The sequence below is a fragment of the Pristis pectinata genome, chromosome 21 (assembly GCF_009764475.1).
Source record: "Pristis pectinata isolate sPriPec2 chromosome 21, sPriPec2.1.pri, whole genome shotgun sequence".
NCBI classification, from domain to species: domain Eukaryota; kingdom Metazoa; phylum Chordata; class Chondrichthyes; order Rhinopristiformes; family Pristidae; genus Pristis; species Pristis pectinata.
In genome coordinates this window covers 34388644-34408210 of record NC_067425.1, presented here as the reverse complement: position 1 = coordinate 34408210, position 19567 = coordinate 34388644, and the positions used below count along the sequence as shown (strand labels likewise).

The 19567-nt window shown below is 47.5% G+C and overlaps 2 protein-coding genes across 2 annotated transcripts in view; one reads left to right on the top strand and one right to left on the bottom strand.

Annotated features, from left to right (window-relative positions):
- mybbp1a (MYB binding protein (P160) 1a) overlaps positions 1–19488 on the bottom strand; it is a 92568-nt gene extending 73080 nt beyond the window's left edge. Inside the window, exons 1-7 of the mRNA XM_052035971.1 lie at positions 19147–19488; positions 16949–17242; positions 14185–14280; positions 10267–10350; positions 6423–6497; positions 4215–4322; positions 1173–1363 (exon numbers count right to left, since the gene is read on the bottom strand). Coding sequence (XP_051891931.1) covers positions 1173–1363; positions 4215–4322; positions 6423–6497; positions 10267–10350; positions 14185–14280; positions 16949–17242; positions 19147–19488 — 1190 coding nt within the window. The remainder of the gene's footprint in view (positions 1–1172; positions 1364–4214; positions 4323–6422; positions 6498–10266; positions 10351–14184; positions 14281–16948; positions 17243–19146) is intronic.
- The window catches only part of eif4h (eukaryotic translation initiation factor 4h), a 65172-nt gene continuing 65091 nt past the window's right edge, over positions 19487–19567 (top strand). The window contains exon 1 of the mRNA XM_052035970.1: positions 19487–19548. Within this exon, the coding sequence (XP_051891930.1) occupies positions 19487–19548 (62 nt within the window). The remainder of the gene's footprint in view (positions 19549–19567) is intronic.

Genomic DNA, 19567 nt, shown 5'->3' with positions numbered 1-19567 from the left:
AAGGCTAGGGGAGTTGAGAACCGTACTTAAACAAAACAGTAAGTTGTCAAGATCTGGAATGCATTCCAAAAGGGTAGTGGAAGAAGATTCAATAGCAACTTTCAAAAAGGAAAATTATATGTATCCTTGAAAAGCAAAGTTTTATATGACTGCAGGAAGAGCGGTGTGGAGTCGTGACACAAAGGCGGTGGATAGTAATGCAGAATCGGTGAGGGTTGAAATCACGTAGAGCGAGGGAAAGAAGTTACAGGTGGGAGTAGTATTTCGGCTCCCGAAATGCGACTTCTGAATAGGGCAGAGTATAATGGGGAATTATCTAGGGCACGTTTGAAGGGAATTGCAATTGTCATGGGAGAATTTAATCTACATATTGATTGAATGAACCAAACTGGCAAGGGTATTATAGAAGAATTTGTGGAATGAGTCAGGGATTGCTTCTTGGAACAGTATGTTAAAGAGCCTACCCGGAAACAGAATATTTTAGATTTCGTCATCAGTAATGGGGAAGGATTAATAAGAGGTTAAAGATCCCCTAGGAGGTAGTGACCACAATATGATAGAATTCCAGATGCAGTTTGAGGGTGAATACCACAGGACCGTAACTACTGTCTTGAACTTAAATAAGGGCAATTATAATGGTATGAAGATGGTGTCGTCGAAGGTGCACTAGGAAAATAAGCTAAAGGACAGGTCAGCAGATGAACAGCAACAGATATTCCAACAGCTTGTCCACAACATTCAGCAGAAACTTATCCCAATGAGAAAGAGGGAATCCATAAGAGGCACAATCTGCAGTTACCAAAGGAGGTCAAGGAAAAGGTTAAATTGAAAAGTAGGGCATACAAAGTGGCAAGGGCTTGTGGTGGGCCAGAGAACTGGGAGGGATTTGGGATCCAGCAGCGAAAGACTAAAAATCTCATGAGGAGGAAGAAATTGATTTTGTTTTAAAAAGAGAAAACATCAAAACAAACAGTAAGAGTTTCTATAGATATATAAGCAGGGTGAAAGTGGCTAAGGTTGGTGGGGGACCTCTTCAAAAATGCTTTGGGACTCAGTGTGGTCATGAAAGATGATAAATGATTACTTGTTCTCCCTCCCACTCTTTCCTGTATCTGACCCAAATTTTCATCCCCTTGCATTTTCATTATTAATCATTAAAATATATGACTTACTTGGGAATATTTCCTGGTGACAAAATAGTAGAGGATCCGAGCAAAGTTTTCAGATTTTGAGGTTTCAGAACATTTGGGAAGCGTTGGAGAGCCACCAAGAGCAAATGCAACTGCGATGGGCTGCTGAAAGCAGACGACATGTCCGCCTTCAAGGCTCCAAACAGAACCTTCTTAAATATGTCCTCTGGGGTCTGCGACAACGTAAAGCAGAATTAGAGAAGAGAGACTATGAACTATCCTGCACTGTAGTTTACTTTTATATGCTTGCCAGCACTGCAGAGTCTCGAGATATAAACTGCTTGATAGCTGCTCTCCATCCCTTTATTACATTAAATTTACACTAAGTCCTTGCTATGTGCAAGGGGCAAGGGCATGGGCTTCCTGCGGTTAACAAATAAAAACACGGATACCACTAACGCCCTCTCCTTTTTATCCAATACAATACCCCAAATAAACACAAGTATGCCCCAAAATGTTTTAAAAGCATTAACGTGCATTAATAAACACATTAAAACACCTAAAAGGAAATGACATTAGCTAACAAACTACTTCCATTCAATTACTTAAAGTTTACAAGCAGTGACAGGTTTTGAGACCAAAAGGCAGAGCTGTGTAAACAAGGACTCCTCTTTAGTCCAACATCACACAGTGGGGAGCTGTGGTCTGGAACCTGATCGTTATATTTATATAGATCGGTTCCTCAACAAGCACACGTACATAGATATATTTGAAAAAATTTGAGATGGGGCCTGGGGTCGACTAAGGGACAACATGGATAACAGGGTCAGGAGTGTACTGCACAGCAAGGATATAGACCCAGCTTGTTCATACAGGTTTTAATACTCCACACAAACCTCCTCTTACCTTCAACCAACCATAGTGGCATGACCTTTCATTTCTTCCAACCACTTGAGTCTATCTTCCTCTTTAATGCCTCCAAGCTATTTGTCTCAACTACTCTATGGTAGTCTCACAACTTGCATCTCTTTTGAATACTCCCTATTGGACTTTCACGACATATATGATTGTGAACTTTCATGACACATATGTGGAAAAAACTGCATCTACAACACTAAATCTCCCCATAACATTATTTTGTCATACTCAGTCTTCTCATTTCCAGAGAAAAATATCCTACTCTTCACAATCTTTCCTGAAGGTCGTTAACTCTTCCCTGAGACGATTAGGGTAAATTCAATCACTTAAGCTGTGCCCATTTTTATTTTAAATTTCCTGACCTCACTGTCACAACTTACTTTGACTCCCAATTCTGTTCACAAAGAGCAACAGAACCAGAAGCAGGAGTTAACCATTTGGCCCCTTAAGCCTGCCTCACCATTCAGTAAGATAACGATGATCCATTCTTGGTCTCAATACCACTTCCCTGCTCTCTTGTCATTCAAATATCAGTGAACTCTGCCTTCAGTCAGTGTATCAGTGAACTTGAGGAAACAAAGCATCATCCATTTGAAACATCATTGCAACAGCTGCTCAGGGCAGTGTTCTGGTCTATTTCAGCAACGTCCTTCACTCCATCATCGTCATAAAGAGGAAACATTTGCTGATGATTGCATTGTGTTGCATCCCATTCTCAAATTTCCAGATAACGAAGCAGTCTATCAGCAGCGACACCTAAACAACAGTCAGGCTCAGGTTGATAAATGATGAGCAAGATTTGCACTACACAAATGCTGGGCAATGGTCGTCTGCAATAAGAGAATCTAACCCTCTTATGTTCAATGTTTCCTTCTCACTGAATGCCCCATCATAAACGTCTTGCAGATAGGCAGGATGTACAGAAGCCTGAAGTCCTACACCACCAGGTTCAGGAACAGCTTCTTTCCTACAACCATAAGGTTCTTGAACCAACCAGCACAACCCTAACCCTACTTCAGCAACAGAACACTACAGACCTCCTCTTGCACTACTATGGACTCATCTCTGATTGGTTTTTTTTGCACAGGTCTTGTTTTACACAGCCTTTTTTCTTCACTGTCTTGTATAACTTATGCATAACTTATATCTATAATGCCATTGCAAGCAAGCTTTTCACTGCACCAGTACCTCATCGTACTTGACTACCATTGAACAGAAATTTAATTGGAGCAGAGACATAAATGCTAGTGGAGCAGGAGGTCAGGTTGATATTCTGTGATCTATATTCTCAGAAAAACCATCAGAAGTGCACTTGCCTGGATGAGTGCAGCTGCAACAACAGTCAAGATCCTTCAAACCATTCCTGACAAAGCAGCCCATGTGAAAGTCACCTCATCCAACACCTTAAACATTTACCGTCCTCAACTCCAAGGTCACAGTATGTACCATAAACTGAAAACAATGCAGTAACTCCCTTCAGGCTCTTTCAAAAGCACCTGCAACCTGTACCAAGAGGTCAACAATAGCAAACACATTAGCACTGCTACCTGCAAGTTCCACTCCAAGTCCCACATAATAATGGCTTGGAATTAACTTGTTCATTCAATGTCACTGGTTTAACAACCTCTCTACTCAACAGTATAATGGGTGTATCTTCACCAGAAGGACTGTAGTGGTTTAAGGAGATTCATCATCATTTTCAAGGACATTACAAATGACATCCTGTGAATGAATTAAAAAAACAGGGGCATCAAAAGTGAACCTTGAGGACCAACTACAGATGCTTGGGGAATATCCACTCGTCACACCTCCCAAAATCGGAGCAGTCTCTTCCGCCTACTCTCAGTCTCACATCTCTCAACCTATATCACATAAAGCCAACTTTAATCTTGTAAGGTTTTATTCTCACTAATGATTACTTGAATGGACTTCAGCATATCCCCTCTAAATTCCATATGGACAAATTCCAAGGCCATTTGCCAATCAATTAAGCCAGTAAATTTCTCAAAATATTCATTCAGCTTAATTATGATGAACTAGTAATGATTCCTCTGCTCTGCATAGCTCTCTGAGCAGCACATTCAAGGCCACATGTGCCAGACATTTACCAGATGAGCAAATGAGCACTTTAAAAATACATGCAACTAGTCTAACCCAAAACCTTACCTCAGATAGGATGTCCACAATAGTTTTCCCTGGCAGATCCCGGAGGTGTTGTTTATATTGACTGAGGCTTTGCAACAGTCGGACTGACTCCAAAAGAACATCAGGGTCCTAGCAACAATTTTGAATTAAATATGAAAACTTAACATATCTTTATATTCCCCAAACAAAAGTAATGTCAGCCATTTAAATCAGACAGGTTATAATTGGATACCACTTCATGATAGATAATAATAAACACTTTCATGAGAAGCTGTTTGGTAAAAGTATGCAAAACTGGAGTAAGTCATCAGTAAACATTTCAAAAGACAAACAGACAGGTAAAGCCACTGTGGAAAGACAACGGGAAAAGTATGTAGAATAGATTGTGGACTGCAGTAACTGACTCAAAAACGATGCCTGCTGGACTTGAGAGAAGTCCTGGGAGACAGTATGAGAGAAGGAGAAAGAACTGATGCCAGGCTGGGGTAACAATGTGGGATGGAAAGTGACAGTGAGGTATGCTGATTCATTTATAGTAGTACAGAAGGAACTGAGTCTAATATAACATGGGAGATGGACAAGCAGACTCCTACCACACAGCTACTTTAAGTCTAAGTTGTTGATATATTTTGTAAATAGCAACAGACCAAGTAAAAACAAAACCCCGTGGAACTTCACTTGCTTTGCTGTCACTACAACGCCTGTCAACAATTACTCTGCTTCCTGTCACAGAGTCAATGGATTCAATTTGCCCCTCCTCCTCGGGCTTTTACATTTTTAACCATCAATGCGATACTTGTCAAAAACCTTACTATAATCCACGGAGACTGTATTAAATGCACGATCCTCACTGATCATCCTGGTTACCTCCTCAACAAATTCAATCAACCTTTTCTTAACAAATCCACGCTGACTCTCCCTGATTAATCTGGACCTTTCAAAGCAAGGGAATGTAAAATCCTTGGAATTTATTTCAATCATTTGCCTACCACTTGTTTTTCTTTCCTCACTCCATCTTTAAACAACACTACAACATTAGCTGTCCTCCAATCCTCTTGCACATTTATAGCCAAGGTGGACTGAAATAATACAGAGACACAGGACTTAAATACTGTAGTCAGAGCTCCTGCATTATCTCCCCTGCTCTTTTTAAACAGCTTGGTATATATGTCAGTCAGGTCTGGCAATTCATCTTTTTTCACAAGATGCTAACCTATTATTTTTCCCCCCACATTCACTATTCTACACTTGTCCCCTTCATTATAACATCTGCATTTTCCTCTTTTTTTCTTGAAGAGGATCCAAAATATTCATTAAAACCTAAGGCTAAATCCTGTGTCTCCACACACATCAGCTTTTTGGTCTCTAATAGACTATATTCTTCCCTTAGTTATCCTCAAGTAAAATCAAATAAAATCCAAAGATGCTTTATAAGTGTATTAAGAGCAAGGGCAATGATGCTTTATAAATGTATTAAAATCAAATAAAAACTTTGGATTTTATTTGATTTTACTTATCTTTTCATCCCCTGATTTTGCTTTGCTAATTTCCCTTTTAATTTCACCCCTATCTATGCTCTTCCAAGCTTTCTGCTTATATTAAGCTCTCAGCATTTGACACAAACTCCCCTGTTTTACCTCATTTTACCTTCTATGCAACTTCTGAACCAGGGTTTCTAGATTTGACAGTTCTATCTTTAATTCTTTGCAGGTACATTTACCCTGAACCTCTTAAATTTCCTCCTTAAATGACTCAGGTTAATTTAGCCATCACTTTGCCGACGGGGAGCTGTTTCTGGTCCACTTTTGCTAAATCACTTCAATCTCATAGAACTAGCCTAACACCGCCTGAAGTCTTCCTCCTATAACACACTTGTCCTCTTCCATAACCATAAATCTTACTGAATTACAAACACCATCACAGAAATGTTTTCCCACTGACATTCCTACCACCTGCTCAGTTTTGTTTTCTGAAGCTACATCCTCCCTCCCCTCCCCATCCAACCTCCTTGTTGGGCTTGCTACACCAATCTCATCCCAAAATCCTGTAACCAGTCCTGCCTTCTTTAGGCCATTTTTCTACCCCTGATCTTCCACCTCTACTGCAAAGTAATTAAAGTGAAGGCATTCTTTATAATGGCCACATCAAGGAAATACAAATCTGTGTCTTTCGCACACAAACCAGCTGCCATTCGTTTTTTCAGTGGCAGTTGGACGAGAATGCAGTTACCTTTAATAGTCTTCCAGATTGTGAGAGTGCCAAGACACCAAAGAGATTTCCAAATGCAGCATTTCTGATGAGTTTCTGGAATAAGAAAACACATTGAGTTAACCCAATGATGTAATGGCTGGTTGCATGGTCTAGGGTAATTTATATGTTTTGTATTCTCTCTGCCTGTTTCCATCACTTGCTATCTACCAGAATAGGAAATGATTGAGGAGACCTGTTCTTCTGTGCAAATGCGCTAGACTTGCATTGAGCACTTCTCAAAGGATCTGACCCAACTATTCTCTTGATAGAGCAAAGAAGGTTGACAGGAGATCTGAGAGCGTTCTTTAAATATCATGAGGTTAGATAAGGTCAGTTCCATTGGTGGATGGTGCAAGAACCAGGGGACATAAATCTAAAGTGAAGAACAAAAGATACAGGGTAGATGCAAGGAAAAGCTCTTTTATATATGTGAATACAGCAAGTAGTGATAATTCAGGAATTCATTGCCTGTACGGATGGTGGAAGCAGAATTAATAAATTTCAAAGGGGAGTTGGATAGACATGAGGGGAAATAATTTACAGGGCTACAGGGGAACGATGAAGGAATAGGAATGATACAGACTGCTCTACAGGGAGCTGGCATGGACTAAGGCCAATGGCTTCCCTCTGCATTACAACACTTCTACGATTGGAAAAAAATAACCATTCTACCATGCATGGTACCCAAAATCAGCAATATTAATAGACCATCCTATGGCATATCACAACCTGTTTTAGAATATCTCAAGGATACATGCCTGCAAAAGGATTCTGATCAGCTGTATGGCCTCCCACCATTCCTGTTTACCATTCCTTAAGATCCTGGTGATAATTCACCAGCCAGAAGCACGAGCAAGCAAACCATCTTTGATTTTCACTCACTGAGAGAAGCACAAATCTTAAACCATCCCTTTCTCCTGTTATTAGAACCAAAACAGAAAATTCAATGCAGCAACAGGGAGTACAATTCCAAATTCAAACCAGTACCCAACCACATGATGGCTCAGTGCTTCCACACCCACCCACAAATAATCCAGAACTCCTAGCTTGGTTTACAATAATTCAGAAAAACAAGAGAGAATGTCTGATGTAATCACTTGTGATGTGATTATTTTATTCCTGTTTAAACATTTAAGGATTGAGCAATGAAGATTAATCGGTGCATGTGTAAGAATAAGGTTAAAACTACATGATACCCCTTATGTACAACTGAAATAACTGCAACAAACTTGCATCATCTTACAGCACTGAAAGAGTCCTTCTGATCCGTGTTGGTTCTCTGTAGGAATTACCTGCTCATTTCCCTCTCTCTTCAACACACCTTCATGATTTTTTATTTGTCTGCTTCCCTTTAGATACTGCTGGCATTCCATGGTTTTACCAACATTCTTGATTAAAAGAAATTCCAATTTTTCTTAACATCTTTAGTGGTCAAAGAGTTATATAACATGGAAAACAGCCTCGTCAGCCCACTGTATTTTTGCTGGCCATCAAGTGCCCATCTATACTAAATCTATTTTGGATTTTGGAGCGCTTGGTCCATGGCATTCTTTGGCAAGTACTTATGTTGCAACAGTACTTGCATCCACCAACCCCTCAAGAAAAGCATTCCAGATTTCAACCACCCTCTGGGTGAAAAAGAATTCTTCCTCAAATTTCCTTCTTTTGACTTTAAACTTATGTCCTCTGGTTTAGGACACCTTTACTGAAGGGAAAAGTTTCTCACTATCTACCCTCTCTCTCCTCATGGCTGAAACACTGCATTAATATTAATGAAAGCTGTTAATCTTGGAAACATTTATATATAAATGCTCCACAGTATTAATTAAATTATGTCCTTTGATTACCATCTCACAGACCAGAAGAAGAATATATTTTCAAGATTCAACATACCCAAGTCCTGCAATTTCTGATAACTTTTATCAGATCAATCGGTTTAGCCAAAATGAAAAAGACCCAGTTTCTCTCACATGCTCCTTATTAAAGCCCCTCATTACTGTTAGATCTTTGTATCTTTTGTAAGCAGGACACCCAAACTGGATGTGGTACTCTAGCTGCAGACTAACTATTCACTGAATAGATTTAGAATGCTCTCCTACTGTTATAACCCTACTTATGATACAGAGGGTTTCATATGTTTCTCTCCACCTTCTACCCATTCCACAGTTCTATCACTTTGTCCTCCCACCTTTGAAAATGTGTTACAGCAAAACTCTGATAATCAGGCACCCTTAAGACTTTGGTGATGGCAGACCAGCAGATTTTTTGCACCACTGGATATTTCTCCATATTACCCTTAACTCATTTATATTTTAACTGCATGGATGATGATGAGGTGGCATACAGGAGTGAGATAGGTCAGCTGGTTGAGTGGCGTCGTAACAACAACCTTGCGCTCAATGTGAGTAAAACTAGGAACCGATTGTGGACTTTAGGAAGGGAAAATCAAGCCAACTCACCAGTCCTCATTGAGGGGTCTGCAGAGGAAAGGGTGAGCAGCTTCAAGTTTCTGGGTGTCAGCATCTCAGAGGACCTATCCTGGGCCCAACCATGAAGAAGGTGCACCAGCATCCCCACTTTCTTAGAAGTTTAAGGAGATTTGGCACGTCATCGAAGACTTTAACAAACTTCAATAGACGTATAGTGGAAAGCATTCTGACTGGTTGCATTACGGCCTGGTATTGAAACTCCAATGCACAGAAATGCAAGAGGCAACAGAGAGTGGTGGGACTCAGCCAGTTCCATCACCGGTACAGTGCTCCCCACCATCAAGGACATCTACAAGAGATGATGTTTCAGGAAGGTGACATCCATCAGAGACTCCCTCCATTCAGGCCATGCCCTCTTCTCAATGCTGCCATCAGGCAGGAGGTACAGGAACCTGAAGACCCACACCTCAAGGTTCAACAGCAGCTTCTTCCCCACTGCCGTCAGGTTCTTGATCTGACCTGAAAAACCCCAACACTACCTCAGACTATATTTCTTTCTCTCTTAACTTGCACTAGTGTGATGTTTATTTTAGCGCACACGTTAAGTTTATGTTAACTTACATTTGTCATGTTTGTAATGTACCGTATTGCTGCCGCAATAAGCTAATTTTCATGGCATTTATACCGTGTATATACACGCCTACCACAATAAACTTAATCTGCTTTTAATCATGCTATACATTAGTGTAATAAATTTTCTAATGAAGTTGGCGAGTTTAAAGGAAGCAGGAAACTGAGCTCTCCACCACCCCCCTCTGCCCCACCCCACCAAGTCTAACGAGAGCACGGGTCACAGAAACCGGTGAGCTTCAGCTTGTAAATTTCAGCTCATCAAACAAACTGAAACCTACAAGCAGTCGGGATCCCAACTCTGCAAGCCTACATGTATTTCAGAACCCCCGAGCCTGGTCACACACCATGCCCAGTGTACCAGTAATACAGGCCGACTTTGCACGTAAGCAGATAGTAGGTCTGCAGAGAGTGAGGACTTAGTGTACTAATGAACAAGGCAGATGGCAGATTTTCGGAGTTTTGCTATAATCTGAATTAATGCTCCTCAATTCCTTCGGAAATTTTATTTATTCGGTCCATGTCCTCCCTTAACTCTTCCTCCCAATAGACATCACATTTTGCATATCTGACGTCTAACTGACTAATGAAATGTTATTATGACCTCTCCATTCTTGTACATGATTGCACAGAAAAAGATAACATCCAAATTCTACATTGTTCCAGAGATGGCTGAAATTACATACAACATGAAGACATCTGTACTCGATGTAACTTTCAATTATGGTACTTAAAACCTTACTCAATTCTCTTCAACCACACACCTTCTTAGTTTTCGTTATATCATGTTTCATTTTAATCTGCTCCAGGATTGTCTGCAGAGAGATCTCCTCATTGAATTGCAGGACCTATAAGTGAAGAGAAATCAGAATTAACAAAAAACACTCACAACACATCTTACATAGGGCCCCAACAGCAGAAGAATGCAAAGAGAGTAACAGCCATTAGTGTCACCGGTTCATCAGGGATACTTCCGACTGAACTGTACCATACCACATTATTTTGTTCTACCAGGTACACTACCAGGCAAGACACAAATCCAGTCCCAGGATGAACTGCTAATTGAACTCTGAGGTTGCCCCCATGTGTCTCAACAAGGAGAAAGTTACCAGGCTTCCACCTGCAATCATTAGTGAATTAGCCTTCAGTTAAATGCCCTAAGTGTTCTATGCTGCAATACCAAACTAAACATTGACAATAATCCACAAAAGGAGAAGTCAGGTGACTAAAAGGGGTGGCACGGTAGCGGAGTGGTTAGCGCGACGCTATTACAGCGCCAGCGACCGGGGTTCGATTCCCGTCGCTGTCTGTAAGAAGTTTGTATGTTCTCTCGTGTCTGCGTGGGTTTCCTCCGGGTGCTCCGGTTTCCTCCCACATTCGAAAGACGTACGGGTAGGTTAATTTGGGGGTTTAAAATGGGCGGCACGGACTCGTTGGGCCGAAAGGGCCTGTTACCACACTGTAAGTAAAAAAAAAAGCTCAAGTCAAAGAAGCAGCTTTAAGGATAGCTTTACAAAGAAAGTACAGAGGCTTGGGCATCTGAAAGAAAATCAAAAGGAACAGTTCAAGTTGTGCTCTGTTGAGGAATGAATGGAGCACCAGCAGATCTAATTACTCAGCCATAACGTAAGAAGTAGGAGCAGAAGCAGGCTACCCAGCCCTTCAAGCCTTCTCTGCCATCCATCAAGATCATGGCTGATCCTCTGCCTCAGCGCCATTTTCCATCACCACGCATTTAATCCTTGATTCTATTGTTGCCCAGTGATCCATCCATCCCCATTTTGAATTAGCACAACAGCCTCCACAGCCTTTTGAGGTCTGGGAATTCCAAAGATGCTCCACCCACTGAGTGAAGAAACTTTCCCTCAGCTCAGTCCTAAATGGTGTATCCCTTTTGCTGAGACTGTGCACCCTGCTCCTAGACTCCTTAGCCACTGAAAACATCTTCTCTAAATCTGGCCTGACAAGTCCTTAGTTTCAGGGAGATCTCCTCATTCTTCTAAACTCTACAGGGAATATTATCCCAATCTACTCAATCTCTCCACATTAGGCAAACTCACCATCCCTGGAACCAGTCTAAGTGAATCCTCACTGCACTCCCTCTATACCAAGTACATCCTTACATACTGTAGGGTAAGGAGACCAAACCTGTGCCCTATACTCCAGGTACAGCCCGACCAAGGCCCTGTGCAATTGCAATAAGAGTTCCCTATCCTTAAGGAGGCAATGGTGCAGACGTAGTGCTGCTGCCTCGCAGTTCCTGTGACCTGGGTTTGATCTTGATCTCTGGTACTATCCTCGTGGAGTCTGCATATTCTCCTTGTGACCGTGCAAGTTTACCCCAGTTGTTTGTGTCTTCCCACACCCCAAAGACGTGCTAATTGATCAGTGTAAATTATATGTAGGTGGGTGATGGGAGTCATACAGTACGGAAACAGGCCCCTTTTGGCCCACCAAATCTGTGCTGACCATCAATCACCCATTGTAAACTACTCCTATTTTTTTATTCCCCTTCATTATCATCAACTCCCCCCAGATTCCACCATTTACCAACACACTAGAGGCAATTTACAGTGGCCAACCAAACCACCAACGTGCAGGTGCAGCAAGCAATTAGGAAGGCAAATGGTATGTTTATTACAGAGGATTTGAATGAGATGTGGAGGAAACTGGAGTACTAGGAGGAAACCCACATGGTCACAGTGAAAACGTGCAAACTCCACACAGACAGCACCTGAGATAGGGAACAAACTCGGGTCTCTGGTGCTGTGAGGCAGTGGCTTTACCAGCTGCACCACTGTGCTGTCCATATACACAGTTGCGTAGGATAGAGTTGATAGGCACGTAAGAGAGAATAAGAAAATAAGTAGGAGAATAGGATTAAGGGATTGCTCTGGGAGCCACCCCCCTATATCATAAGAAAATATGAAAAAATATTGAAATCCTCCATAATAAACACTAACATAATATTTGCCTTCCTACTTGCTTGCTACAGCTGCATGTTGGCCTTCAATGACCTGTGAACAAGCTTACCTGGGCCCCTTTGAACATCAACATTACCCAATTTCCTATGATATAATAAAATCTGCATTTCCGTTAGCTGGATGGCATCACTTTTTTTCACATTACATCTGCCACGTTCCCAACCCCTGAGACCTCCAGTTTGCCCATATCCCCTTCTAACCTCTTTACATCCTCCCCACCATCTCACCTGGTTTAGTATCGTCAGCAAGCATGAAAATATATTTGGTTCCCTCAGTCAAATTGTTGGGACAGATTGTGAATAGCTGAAGTCCAAGCACTAATCTCTGCAAGATCCACACTGACACAGCCTGTTAACCTGAGAAAGATCACTTTATTCCCACTTTGTTTGTTGATCTTATCAAAATCTTTCTGAAAATCCAAATACAACACATCCACCATTTCCCCTTCATCTCTTCTACTAGTTACATTCTCAAAGAACTTCAGCAGATTAATCAAATATGATTTTCCTCTCATGCATACCGATTCCATTCAATCCTACTATTCTTTCAAGGTGTTCTGGCATAACACCCTTCATTAAAGACCACACTTGGACTACAGTGTCCAGTTCTGGTCGCTTTATTATAGGAAGGATGTGGAAGCGTTGGAAAGGGTGCAGAGGAGATTTACCAGGATGCTGCCTGGTTTAGAGAGTAGGCATTATGAGGAGAGACTAAGGGAGCTAGGGCTTTACTCTTTGGAGAGGAGGAGGATGAGAGGAGACATGATACAGGTGTACAAAATATTGAGAGGAATAGATAGAGTGGACAGCCAGCTCCCCTTTCCCAGGGCACCAATGCTCAATACAAGAGGGCATGGCTTTGAAATAATGGTGGGAAGTTCAAGGGAGATATCAGAGGAAGGTTTTTACCCAGAGAGTGGTTGGGGCCTGGAATGTGCGGCCTGGGCCGGTGGTGAGGGCAGGTACATTGGTCAAATTCAAGAGATTACTAGATAGGCATATAAAGGAATTTAAAATTGAGGGATATGTGGGAGGAAGGGGTTAGATAGTCTTAGGCGAGGTTTAAAGGTGGGCACAACATTGTGGGCCGAAGGGCCTGTATTGTGCTGTATTGTTCTATGTTCTATTAAAGATTCAAGCATTTTCATAACCCAGCTTAACAGGTCAATAGTTCCCCATTTACTCTCTCCCTCTTTTTTAATAGTGGGGTCACACTACCCTCTAATCCATATGAATGATTCCAGAAAATGATAATCAGAACATCCACTATCTCTAAAACAATCTCTTTCACACTCTGGGATGTAGATCAGCAGGTTCTTGGGACTGACTGGGTTTCAAGCTCACCAACTTCTCTAATACTATTTTTTGGCTAATACCTAGTTCCTTCATTGTCAATAGACTTTTGACTCTCTTGTATATCGAGCAGATTTTGTGTGCCTTCTTCCCTGAAGACAGAAGCAAATTTAATTCCTCTGCCATTTCCTTATTCCTCATTATAAATTTTCCTGTCAAAGAGACACATTGGTAAATTGGTGTTGATAATGGAAAATAAAAGGGGAGGAATAAAATAAAAGAGGAATCTCAAGGAGAACTCAATGTTGCAGTGACTTAGTCTCCAACCTCGTGCCTCCAAGAGCAGAATTAAAATCCAGTTTGACTTAATGTTACCCTCTGTAGATTGCCTGCATTAGTGTCTAACCTGTGCCAGGGCCAAACTGAAGCCAGGACGAGCTGTTTCACGAGTCGCTGCCAGGCCCTCAATAAGTCGCTTGATTGCATATTGAAGCTCGTCACCCTGGAAACAGAGTCAAGTATTATTCCAAATTCATACTGGGCCAACAAATAGTCCATAGTTTATGGCATCCAAAGGCAAATGATTACATTCACCTGACAATTAAGCATGAATGCTGGACGAGTAGCAAGGTAGATTAGTGAAGAAAAATAAAGGAAAAGTACATGAATAAATGGTTCATGCAGAGGCAACAACAAAAAGTCAGGTGAGAGTGGGGGGACAGAGACGGCTGGAGGGGGAAAAAGAGAGAATGAGTGTTAAAGGAGGGGAAACAACTTTATAGCTGGAGAAAGAGAGTAGAGAAACAGGCCATGGGAAAGGAAAGAGAAATGAACAGAGCAAGGGTAAAATAACTGATGACAGGAAGACAGGATGAGGGGGTGTTATCGACATCTTGGTGGGAGATGGAGTAGATGCAAGGATGAAAGGGCTGGATTCTGGGACATGGTGAAAGGGTAGTGGTATAGATATGTCATGATCCCACAGGAGATGGTATTTGTACCTGGAAGCAAGGAGAAAGAAGAGCTGGTCCAGATGTTGGGGATGGGGGCAGCTAGTGGCTGGAGGCTGGATCAGGAGAAGAAGGGAGGTAAGGGGAGAAAACCGGGACTGATATCTGGATTTGGGGGGGGTAATTCCTGGACCTGGTGAGAAGGGGGAGGAGCTAGAATCCAACCATGGTTAGAGAAGAGAGGGGGGTAGATAAAGGTCTAAACTCAAGACACAGGAGACTATAACTGCTATAATCTGGAGCAAACAACAAGTGGCTGGAAGAACTCAGCAGGTCAAGCAGCATCTGTGGAGGCAAAGGGAAAGTTAACCTTTGGGTCAAGACCCTGCATCAGGACTGAGAGGGTAGAGTGGAGAAACCCAGTAAAAGAAGAGGTGGGGTGGGGTGAGGCAGGAGCTGGCAAATGATAGGTGGATCAAGGTGAGTAGGCAGTTGATTGGCAAATGGAGCCACCTGATAAGAAAGATTCCATAATCTGAAGCCCTTTATAATTTCTCAGCCTCTGTCACAATCTGCACTGCTCCGTCCCCTATCTGCCAATCAACCCCTCCTCACCTGGATCCACCGATCACTTGCCAGCTCCCGCCTCACCCATACCCCTCAGCTCTTTATACTGGCTATCTACCCTCTCGGTCCTGATGCAGGGTCTTGTCCCCAGGTGGTTGGGTGGGAGAGCTTGAATCAGGGTTGGGATGTCTATATCTAAGCAGGGAGGTCTAGTTCTGTAGGAAGATGTGGCGAGGCCAAGTTTCAAGTCTGACTGAGCAAAGTTAGGGTGAGAGTTTGGTGGCGGATAGATGATGAGCAGCATCTAGATCTGGGGCAGAGAGCAGGTGACCTGGTTTTAAGGGTTGAGGAAGAGCGAAGAAAAGCACCTCACTGCCACACACTCTGAGCTCTGATCCCTTACACTACACATCAGGATCAACGCCAAGCAACTGCACTTCTCCCGTGCAGGGAGCCCATTGCCCAATTCGCTGCCCAATGCCCGACCCCTCTCCATCCCTCCCCCGCTCCCTATCCCCCAACCTGCCCAACATTCCTCCTCCTCCCCCTCCCTTCCCCCCACCCCACTCACTCCCCTGATCCCTCCCTCCTGATCCCTAACCCCCTCCCCAATCCCTCCCTCTGATCCCTAAACCCCCTCCCCGATCCCTAACACCCCTCCCTCGATCCCATCCCAATCCCTAACCCCCCCGATCCCTCACCCCCCTCCCCGATCCCTAACCACGCTTCTGCGATCCCTCCCCCATCCGTAACACCCCCTCTCCCCATCCCCCTCCCTCCCCCTCTCCCTCCCTCCCCCATCCGTAACACGCCCTCCCCCCCACCCTACCCCCTCCCTCCCTCTTCCCTCCGTAACACGCCCTCCCCCCACCCTACCCCCTCCCTCCCTCTTCCCTCCACACCCTCCCTCCCTCTTCCCTCCACACCCTCCCTCCCTCCCCCCTCCCTCCCCTACACCCTCCCTCCCCTACACCCTCCCTCCACACCTCCTCCCTCCCTTTTCCCTCCACATCCTCCCTCCCCCTCCATCCACACCCTCCCTCCCTCCACACCTCCCCCCCTCCCCCCACCCCTCCCCCCTCCCTCTCTCCCTCCCCCCACCCTCCCTCCACACCTCCCCCCTCCCCCCACCCTCCCTCCACACCTCCCCCCTCCCCCCACCCTCCCTCCACACCTCCCCCCCTCCCCCCACCCTCCCTCCACACCTCCCCCCCTCCCCCCACCCTCCCTCCACACCTCCCCCCCTCCTCCCTCCACACCTCCCCCCTCCAACCTCCCCCCCTCCCCCCACCCTCCCTCCACACCTCCCCCCCTCCCCCCACCCTCCCTCCACACCTCCCCCCCTCCCCCCACCCTCCCTCCACACCTCCCCCCTCCCTCCCTCCAACCTCCCTCCCTCCACACCTCCCCCCCCTCCCCCCCACACCTCCACACCTCCCCCCCCCCTCCCCACACCTCCCCCCCCTCCCCACCCCCCTCCCCACACCTCCCCCCCCTCCCCACACCTCCCCCTCCTCCCCACCCCCCTCCCCACACCTCCCCCTCCTCCCCACCCCCCCTCCCCACACCTCCCCCTCCTCCCCACCCCCCCTCCCCACACCTCCCCTCCCCACACCTCCCACCCCCCACCCCCCACACCTCCCCCCCCCTCACCTCGCTGCTCCTCAGGTACTCGAGCAGCCCACGGATCCCCCGCAGCCGCACCTCCTGCTCGGGTTTGGCGATGTCCCAGAAGAAGTCGAGGAACTGCCGGTTCTGCTGGAGGACGGCCCTGGTTCCGGCGGCCTCCCCCCGCTCCCCGGCCCCCCCGGCGGCCTCCCCCCGCTCCCCGGTCCCCCCGCTGCCGGCCCGCTCCCCGGTCCCCCCGCTGCCGGCCCGCTCCACCACCATGCTGCCGCTGGGTCCTCCCGCCAGGTCACCACCCCCAGTGGCTGCCCGAACATCCGCCTGATGTAACAGTGGGGAAGGTTTGAAAACAATGTTAGCAACTCATCGGTGAAATCTGCCGAGGTGCGGGGTTTTTTTTCTCTCTCTGATAAATGTCTACTTGCTGTGAGCACACTTTGTGTGAGACCCTGAATGGCAACCGATTTACACACAAGTCCCACCAGCCGCGGTGGAGTCGATCCGCTTCCACTGTCAGACAATGTGCCGGAGGAGCTCAGCGGGTCGGGCAGCATCTGTGGTGAGGGTGAGGGCAGGGGTGGGTGAGGGTGAGGGCAGGGGTGGGTGAGGGTGAGGGTAGGGGTGGGTGGGTGGGGTGAGGGTGAGGGCAGGGGTGGGTGGGGTGAGGGTGAGGGCAGGGGTGGGTGGGTGAGGGTGAGGGCAGGGGTGGGTGGGTGGGGTGGGGGTGAGGGTGAGGGCAGGGGTGGGTGGGTGGGGGTGAGGGTGAGGGCAGGGGTGGGTGGGGTGAGGGTGAGGGCCGGGATGGGTGGGGTGGGGGTGAGGGCAGGGGTGGGGGGTGAGGCTGGGTGTGAGGGAGGGGGTGATGCTGGGGTGAGGGAGGGGTGGGGTGGTGGGTGAGGGAGGGGTGGGGTGGTGGGGGTGAGAGTGGGGTTGGTGGTGGGGTGTGAGGGAGGGGTGGTGGAGAGAGGGTAGGGTGATGCTGGGGTGAGGGTGGGAGTGGGTGAGGGTGGTGGTGGGGAGAGGGTGGGGTGATGCTGGGGTGAGGGGGGGTTGGTGGGGAGAGGGTGGGGTGATGCTGGGGTGAGGGGGGGTGGTGGGGGTGAGGGAGAGGTGGGGTGGTGGGGAGAGGGTGGGGGTAATGCTGGGGTGGGGGTGAGGGAGGGGTGGGGGGTGAGTGAGGGTGGGGTTGGTGGTGGGGGAGAGGGTGAGGGAGGGATGGGGTGGTGGGGAGAGGGTGGGGTGATACTGGGGTGAGGGAGGGGGTGGTGGGGGGTGAGGGAGGGGTGGGGTGGTGGGGAGAGGGTGGGGTGATGCTGGGGTGAGGGAGGGGGGTGGTGGGGGTGAGGGAGGGGTGGGGTGGTGGGGAGAGGGTGGGGTGATGCTGGGGTGAGGGAGGGGGGTGGTGGGGGGTGAGGGAGGGGTGGGGTGGTGGGGAGGGGTGGGGTGATGCTGGGGTGAGGGAGGGGGATGGTGGGGGGTGTGGGGGGGGGTGAGGGAGGGGTGGGGTGATGCTGGGGTGAGGGAGGGGGGTGAGGGTGGGGGTGAGGGAGGGGTGGGGTGATGCTGGGGTGAGGGAGGGGGGTGAGGGTGGGGGTGAGGGAGGGGTGGGGTGATGCTGGGGTGAGGGAGGGGGGTGAGGGTGGGGGTGAGGGAGGGGTGGGGTGATGCTGGGGTGAGGGAGGGGGGTGAGGGTGGGGGTGAGGGAGGGGTGGGGTGATGCTGGGGTGATGCTGGGGTGAGGGAGGGGGATGGTGGGGGGTGTGGGGGGGTGAGGGAGGGGTGGGGTGATGCTGGGGTGAGGGAGGGGGGTGAGGGTGGGGGTGAGGGAGGGGTGGGGTGATGCTGGGGTGAGGGAGGGGGGTGAGGGTGGGGGTGAGGGAGGGGTGGGGTGATGCTGGGGTGAGGGAGGGGGGTGAGGGTGGGGGTGAGGGAGGGGTGGGGTGATGCTGGGGTGAGGGAGGGGGGTGAGGGTGGGGGTGAGGGAGGGGTGGGGTGATGCTGGGGTGATGCTGGGGTGAGGGAGGGGGATGGTGGGGGGTGTGGGGGGGTGAGGGAGGGGTGGGGTGATGCTGGGGTGAGGGAGGGGGGTGAGGGTGGGGGTGAGGGAGGGGTGGGGTGATGCTGGGGGTAGGGGTAGGAGTTGGGTCGTTGTGGGTGGAGACCCTGCATCAGGACCGGTGCAGATTGTGTGTGGCTCCGGACTGCAGCGTCGGCCTGTCCCGCACATCAACTCCCTCTCCCTCCATAACGTCCGACGAGCCGAGTATTTCCAGTTGCTTCTGCTCCGCGTTATTTCTCGGATCTCCAACACCCGCAGTGTTTTCATTTCCAGGATTCGCACCCTTAGGATTTTTTTTCCCAGAGTCTAAACCCTGGCAATTGTTCCATTTGAAGCAACATGTACACAGGAGGAGACGGACAAGCCGGTTGAAGTTTCGTGAGGAAATCCGAGGGTGACCTGTAAGGACTCGCACGGTGCAGATGAGGGGCCCAGCCCCGCACCGGCGGCCCGGGGCAGCCCGGTTGCCATGGCGCCGGGGTCTTGTCTGTCTGGAGCAGCGGGACATGGCGGATTTCGACAGTTACGAGGATCGGCAGCAGCAGCACAGCGGCTTCGGGGGGCGGGGGTAGGTGGCGGGGGGGAGA